Source organism: Lactuca serriola, chromosome 6 (genome assembly GCF_051521515.1).
Source record: "Lactuca serriola cultivar US96UC23 chromosome 6, Lser_US96UC23_V15, whole genome shotgun sequence".
Lineage (NCBI taxonomy): Eukaryota > Viridiplantae > Streptophyta > Magnoliopsida > Asterales > Asteraceae > Lactuca > Lactuca serriola.
This window is the reverse complement of record NC_136413.1, coordinates 168,825,908-168,834,192: the sequence shown is the minus strand read 5'-3', so window position 1 is coordinate 168,834,192 and position 8,285 is coordinate 168,825,908. Positions and strand designations below refer to the sequence as shown.

The 8,285-nt window shown below is 34.2% G+C and overlaps 1 protein-coding gene across 1 annotated transcript; it reads right to left on the bottom strand.

Moving 5' to 3' along the window:
• Positions 1 to 1,557: 1,557 nt before the first annotated feature.
• On the bottom strand, positions 1,558 to 5,247 carry FBP (Inositol monophosphatase family protein). The gene is made up of 12 exons (XM_079005159.1): positions 4,802 to 5,247; positions 4,461 to 4,512; positions 4,288 to 4,358; positions 4,153 to 4,214; positions 3,968 to 4,034; positions 3,738 to 3,851; positions 3,527 to 3,613; positions 2,958 to 3,028; positions 2,823 to 2,888; positions 2,492 to 2,578; positions 2,320 to 2,395; positions 1,558 to 1,775 (listed from the first exon to the last, which is right to left on the bottom strand). The coding sequence occupies exons 1-12, from the start codon at positions 4,958 to 4,960 to the stop codon at positions 1,662 to 1,664; spliced, it is 1,026 nt and encodes a 341-aa protein (XP_078861285.1). The 5' UTR covers positions 4,961 to 5,247; the 3' UTR covers positions 1,558 to 1,661.
• Positions 5,248 to 8,285: the final 3,038 nt, after the last annotated feature.

Here is an 8,285-nt window from a genome sequence, read left to right as displayed (position 1 = left end):
AAGCTTAATATTATGAATGGCTTTGACACAAGAGCACCAAAAATTGTCATACCCAACTTTTAACCTCCACCACCACTTTGCAAGAAGCGTCAAGTTTGCCGAGTCAAGGCAACCCACTCCAAGACCCCCATTCTCTTTCGATTTCGTAACAACATCCCAAGAAACCCGATAGATTTTTTGTATTAGCTTCATCTCCACCCCATAGAAACCGCCTTCTCAAACCATCTAAAATATTAATCACTTTCTTTGGGGCTCTAAAAAGAGAAGCAATAAAGCAGAAGACTACTAAGCACCGAGTTAACAAGAGTAAGACATCCACCAAAAGAGAGGCTTTTAGCCTTCCAATTTGATAATTTCCTCTTTACTTTCTCAATCACCGGATTCCAATGCTCTACTAGGTTCATATTGACACCAATCGGATTCCATGATGCAAGTAACTCACAATAATTAACAACACTAAAATAAACATATTTGATTTTTTTCATATATGTTGCAAGGTTGAATAAATATATAAAACTCAAGAGTAAAAAAATATTTCTTAAAAATATTTAAAAAAAAAATGAAGTGCAACAAAAATATAGAAGTAAGGTCAAGAGCAGTCCTACAATGGGGCAGTGGGGCAGCTGCCCCACAACAAAAAAAATAATTAAAACTAATTTTTTTTTCAATAAATATTATATTTTAATTATTCAAAATTATATATTTTGATTCTTCAAAATAAATTGCCCCCATAATAAGTTATAAAAGAAAGTTTTACGCCCACTTCAGAAAATTTTTAGGTTGCCCCTGATTAACCTTTTGTTGGAAAGAACAGATCTTCCATTCTTCTTACACATTATTTTTTCGCATAAAAAACATTTAGAATATATATATATATATATATATATATATATATATATATATATATATATATATATATATATATATATATATATATATATAAATTTTTGGTAACTTATAAAAATTGAAGTTTGATATTGCCAATTTGCCATCACGCTGCCTCATGTTATTTAGAAGATTGTCTAAACTAGGGGTGCAAACGAGTCAAGCTACTCGCGAGCTACTCGGGATCGGATCGTTAAAAGCTCGACTCGAAATCGGTTTTAAACGAGCCCGAGCCGAGCTCGAGCTTAAAATTAAGCTCGTTTATTAAACGAGCTCGAGCTCGAGCCTATGTCATTAAGCTTGATTAGGCTCGCGAGCCTAAACGAGCCTTTACATAATATAATTTCTTATTATTTATATATATTAAAATATAAATATATTAGAGGAATTACGGATTTAGGGTATTAGTAAACGAGCTTCTTAACGAGCTCGAGCCGAGCTTAAGCTTATTTAGGCACGTCAGATAAAAAACGAGTCGAGCCCGAGCCCGAGCTGAGCTTGGATAATTCTTTACGAGCTCGAGCCGAGCTCAGTACAAGAAAGCTCGAATCGAGCCGAGCTCGAGCTCGAGCCTCATATAACTTAAACGAGCCCGAGCCGAGCCTGGCCAGGCTCGGGCTCGGCTCGGCTCGTTTGCACCCCTAGTCTAAACCGTAATACATATAAAGGCAATTACATAAAAGGTAGCTTTTTTTTTTAATTATTATTACAAATAAGAAGAAAAGTAGCATGATTTTATAAACAAAAGAACAACATGGATAAGATAATTAATCAGTTTAATTTGCCTTTTCTTCAGCTGCATACAATGCCTTGATTTCTTCCACGTCATCATAGCTTCCCAAGAATATCGGAGACCTTTCATGTATCTTCTTTGGTACCAAGTCAAGCGCCTGACAAATCATTATATTAGGAAAAAAAAATCGTACCTTTTTGTAAGACATTTCACCAAAAAATAACTATTTTTCTTTTTCTGAGTTTTTCCACAAATAAAAACCAATTTTGAAGACCCACGTGAAATTACCATTAGTTAAGAAATTTGCTTTTGTATGGTTTCCATATTAAAAAAACTAGAACGGAATTATATAATCAAAATTTCTCCTTCATATAATTCGAAAATTGTTCATATGATTACGAAAACCTTTATTTATATCAAAGATAATGATTTTCAAAAAATAAATAGTATAAAAATGAGAAAAGAAAAATCGAAAAGAAACGCCTTAAATATGGGTGAACAATTTCGTATAAATATTGATTTCGCAGTGTAGGCGTAATTGATGGTTATTCTGTCCAAAATGGGACTTTTTTGTGTTATTTAGTGAAAAGTCTTCCAGAAATATGGTTATATTTGTTTTTTTCTTATTTGAATAATATCCAGTAATATGCTACTTATTATTAATTATTAATTATGTTTAAAGGTGCAATTAAATTAATTACCCGCTCCTTTCCGGTAAATGACTGCCCACCAGCTTGTTCCATCAAGAACGACATCGGGAACACTTCATAGAGAACCCTGTTTTTTCAAACATTGAAACCAAAATAATTTATTGTAAAGTAATTTAAAAAAAAAAAAAGTAAAATAAAATAAAATAATCGTTAAAATGTTTACCTTAATTTCCCATTAAGGCTCTTCTTATCAGCAGGGTACAAAAAGACACCCCCATAAAGTAAGGTCCGATGAACATCAGCAACCATACTGAATAAAAAATACAACACATGTCAGCTTTATACTGTGTTTGACATGTATAATAATATCTATGTAAAAAGACAAAAATACCCTTCTTACGCTTAAAGCATTCAAGTACCTTCCCATATATTTTAAAGATTTTTTGCATTGGGATGAGTGAAAAAAAATGGGACATTGATTATTTTATGGATGTTGTGTCTATGTAAAAGACGAAAATGCCCTCAGTATTCTCAAAGTGAAAGGATGTGAATACCTTCCGATATATCTTAAGGATTTTGCGGATGAACCATCTGTGGGGTACTTGCATTTTTCCACAAATCTGAAACTCAAAAAATGTTTAAAAAAAATGTGATAACAATTAAAATTGTGTAGAAAATAATATTTTTACTTCGCAGTGGGACCATCCCAGTTCTTTGCATTTCCTTCATTGACTGAATAAATCTTTCCTTTCTTTGGGATCTGTGCACAAAGGAATTTGACACAAAAAGAATTACAAAAAACCAATTATTGAGATAAATGTAAAATTACCAAACTACCCCTAATTTTATTCAACTAACTATGAGATTATCTGATTTTGCTTCTTGAAGTAATTGAAAAATGTCATTTCCTTCAAGCCTATTAGGCAATTACTCTGGATTGGACTGTACAAATTTATAGGGCTGTATTTGATAAAGTTGAGAAAGGGCATTTATGTCTTTTGTATACACAAAAGATTTTTGGCAGTTATAGTTTTTGTCTTATTGATGACATCAGTTTCAATCCAAAGCACACTCTTGTCCCACCTTTTGGGGACAAAAAGTTGTAGTTTTTGTCTCATTGACATCGGTCTCAATTCAATAATACAACGTGTTTTGTTGTTGTGGGCTTATAGAAAAATGATAATTTAAAAGAATATTCACATAGGTTATAAAAAATCATGATTTATAAAAACAAGAAAGGTGATATAAAAAGGCTTACCTTAATGTCTGCATGGGTGAGTATAAACTCCCCTAGAGATGGATCAAGAGTAAATCCATTGACACCTGATCCAGTGCTTAACACAAGCTGAAAATGCATGTATATATTTAGACAACAAAATATTTGTTGAATTTGAAAAAAAAAAGTCAACATGAATTAGACCAAGTTTATTCCACAAAAATAATAATTTTGGTTAATTTATTATTCTCACCGTGCAAGAGCTACCATACATGCAGTATCCAGCAGCCACCATATTCTTTCCAGGCTGCAATACATCTTCTAAAGTTGCCTCATCACCATCTTTTATCATGTAAATCCCAAAAATCTAGAAAGGAATTCAACTTATCATGCTGCAAAATCAAGCTATCTTGAAGAAATTTCAATACATATGTAAAGCAAATTCAAAAAAAAACTGTAAGTAGTTTTGATGATGTAGCTTACAGTTCCTATGGAAACACCACAGTCAATGTTGGAAGATCCATCCAGGGGATCGAAAACAACACAATACCTGAATCACTTGCATATAATTTCTTGAATTATATAAACTTATAGAGTAACAAATGAGATTATGATTGAAAGATTAAAAGATTAAGAGAATTTGAATTTGGATTTGAGTTTGTCCTCACCTTCCACGTTTAGATGGTTCCACAATTATTGCATCTTCATCTTCTTCAGAAACAAGTATGCACTGAAGAAGAGTGATTCCATTAGGTTAAATAGTAACACTACAGATTTGAATTTGAATGTTTACAAATACTCACAGTTCTACCACTGCTGACCAAAGCTTTCACAAAAACCTCATTCGACAGAACATCCAATTTCTTCTGCTCTTCTCCCTGAAATTAATCAAAACAAACAGATAAAGTTGTAAGAACACAGGCAAAGAAGTTTGCATCTGTTAATGGTGAAAGATGAGATGTGTTCTTCTGTTAACTTGCCTGTACATTCGTCTCCCCAGCAAGTCCAATGAGTTTTGCCAAACCTGCCTGCATATCCAAATTTTATACCATAAGAACAGTTTGCTTAACTTGTTTTAGCGGCATTTGTTTAGCAATTACTGTTAATTTCTGACAAAATTAGCACATAAATTTTGGAATCCCCAAACTTATTGTTTCATCATAGCAAGTTTAACTAGGGTTTATTCACTAATCATCAGAAGAATACATAATCATAATCAATTAATCATATAATTTCGCGATAAGGAGAGATATATGATGATCAGAAGAAGGTCAACTGCTTGTAAAAACTGATTAAACAGGGGGAAAATAAGATGACCTTGTTAACGGCGGAGCAGACGAACTTGCAACCTAGAACAATGTGACTGAGCAGGATACTGAAATCACCGCGTGATTCCGGATGCTTCGACTGTTCATTCAGCACAAACCGAGTTATGGTCATCAAATCGGTCCGGAAGGCATCAGCGGCATGATCCATCTTTCTCCGGCGATAGAGTTGATCTCTAACAACTCTAAATTGTTGTTTGCTTCAATCTGTATCGAAATCAGACAAGATTGAATTTCATCGGTTGACAAAATCACGCAATTCAAGGAGAGGCTGGAAGATAATAGCGTTCTTATATGTGCACAGGAATCGAAGATGAGGTTATCTGAGGCCAGTGGAAGTTCAGATGACACGTGGCGGAGAACGGCGTGACGGTGACGCTAGCGGTTGTCAGGAGGATAACTGTAAAGAGGGCTGGTGGTTGCTTCTTCTTCGGCTATGGAAGGTAGCGGGAGTTCCAGACAAATACTATATTTGGACTTTTTGGCAAGTACAATCATACTATTTTCATTTTGGTCCTTTCAACATTTTCATTTTAGTCCTTTTACTTTACAAATATTACACCATAGTTCTTAAAAACATTCCATATATAGTATAACTACATAATTCCATCGTAATCGTTTGAAAAAGAAACTCAAAAGATTAAAGAAAACAAAATGTCATTATTGCAAATATGTTGAAAATGATTAAGTTGATGTATATTAATTGCATATACCTAACTTGTCAAGTTCACATATACATCTACAATTTGACATTCATTGATCGACAAAAATTACATCTAGAATGACGGCATCTATAGGGACCTCCTCTACGGTGATCCTGTCAATTAATCACCTAAGCATAACCTCATTTAATTTACCATATACCTCGAGTTTGAGAATGAGTGAGCAAACAACGATTAGGACAACACACATGTCATAAAAAAATTCGAGATTTGAAGGTGTTATTAAGCTACAATGATGATGGAAGAGGATAAGAAAAGCACGGAATCTTGGATTCTAGGATAGAAATGAGAATGTTCTATATTTATGCTCGAAAGAAAGTTTGATTATTCAAAAATTCAGGTTGGCGTTGTAAGAAGAGTGTTATATGGCCTCTCTGACCGCAAGTGTTGAACATAAAGAAAAATCTAGTCATTTGTTTTTTTTTTTTTTGGTGCAGGATGTAGCATCTCAGGTTGGGGCGGCCGCAACTCCATCAACCATGTCATTTACGTCTAGTTCCTAAGTTTTAGCAAAGAAAAAAATGTAAGGAGAGAAAAGAAGAGAAAGAAAAACAAATAAATTTCTCTTTTGTATTTCTAAATTTGAAATAAGTGAAAGGAAAATCAAAAATTTTATTCTTCCTCTTCAAATCCTTCCGGTTCGGAAGGAAACTTAGTAGGGAAAGTGATCTCATTTTCTTCCATTATTTTGCTTTTAATGAAACCTGAGAACTCCATATTTTTTACATTCTTCTCACTTTCATCAATTTATATTCTTTTCTCTTGTTAAGTTAAACTTGAGAACAAAAAGTGTTAAGATTATTTATCTGACAGTTGGCTCAAAGTTTGTATCTTTAAGGCTAAAGGATGTCATGCTCTTTTTACCAATCGTAAAAGGACGTCACATAGGCGCCACGTAGACTTTTACAATTTTCATATTTTTTACCTACGAAGTGTGGTGTCGTACCTATGAGTTTTTTTAATTTCATTTTAGAAAAAGAATAATTTTTTTAAAACCATACCAAAATTTAAAATAACATAAACTTAAAAATTACAATTTAAAAATCCTAAAAAAAAATGAAAATTAAAATTACATTGAAAACCTAAAAATTTAAAATAAAACATGACGTTAAAATTTAAAAACCTAGATTAAAAAAAACAAAGCATCACATATTCAGTTGCGTTTCAGAATATATTTTTCTTGAATCGATGTTTTCATAATTCTTGTCGCTTCTTGATCTTCGGGGTCGAGATGCCTCACGTCTTGAATTAATAACGTATGCTCCGTGAGTCGACCGGTTTCAGACATATATCTCTCCAAAGTTGAATTCAATTGGGCCATTTGTGTCATCATTTCTTCCGATCTCGCTGACCACTCGGTTCCGACTGAAGAATTTGAAGAAGTTGTTTTCCCTTTTCCTTTTGCTCGAGCTTTTGTTTTGTCCCTTCCCATTGGACGATGAGGCGGGCGTATTTCTTCAATGTCGTCGTCATCATCGTTAAGATTAACGTCTATGTGACCATCCGATGAGACTTGTTGCGAGCTTATATATGAAGATGTCCCGCTTCTTTTTGATGGATTTGCAATTTCTTCATATGTTGCAAGTTCCCTCCACCTAATGCTTCTTCTGACAACTTCTCACACATGAATAAACTTAAAAGACTTTTGCATATCATCTTGGAACGTAGCGTGTGTTTTTTTCAACAAACTCGTTTCATTTTCTCCGCTAGCCCATTGCTTCTCAAAGTTTGTGTAAATTCCATTCCCATGTATGACGATTTTGTTCATAAAATTCCATTTGGAGTTACATTGGTCGGAGGTCCGATAGTCTGGACTTCGACCCATTCCCCTACAAAAGCGCTCCGTGATACGTAACCAAAATTGATCACGATTTTGACCCTTGCTGTGTTACCATCTTCAGATATGTCGGCCCATGCCCTTACTAACTCAACTTCTTCTTTTTGTGCCCATCTTCTCGGATCAGTATTCCTTTTCTTTTGTTGTTAAGGTTGTTGTTGTTGTTATTCGTGTTCGGTTGAAGGTGTGAATGGCAGTTAGGATGAAAATTATGGTTGAGATGGTTGGGTTTGAGGTTGAGATCCAAATTAAATTGTTGGTCATTTGGAATTATGAATAACAGCTAGGAACACCATTCATTTGTGGCCGGTAAGGTGGTGGTAATGACGGATCTTAGCCGAAAAGTGCGTAGACGTTGTTAATATGTGAGATGTATATATATATGTTGATTAAACAAAAAAAAAATTCAAAATCAGCCGTTGCCGACCGTTGGCAACGTTCACATGCTCAAAATTCGAATTCTTCCCATCGGTAAAGGTCCATCGGCGGTGAAATGCCCTTCACGGCGAGGTGTTCACCGGCGGTGAAAGGGCGTCACATCGGACACCGTCGGTAAACCTTTTATGACACCGTTTAGCCTAAGGGATGCAATGGGATTTGAAGTTTGGGTTGTCCTAGATGGCATCATGGACCAACGCGGGACAACATAAAATACATTTTTCGACTACCTTATTTGAATTGGAAATTTTTTATTTGTCCTAACTTGGTTTGGACGTTCATAACTTTTTATTTGTCCCAACTCTGGTTGGACGTTCAAAATATCAAAATAAAAATATCGCATTATATCAAGACGATGAATTAGTCTATCTTTAATCCACGATTGCTAAATTAACATAAAATCCATCACCTTAAAGGCTTAAACCAATCATTGATGTGGAATAACTTTTCTGTTAGAACGGCGGTTATAATATTAAGAA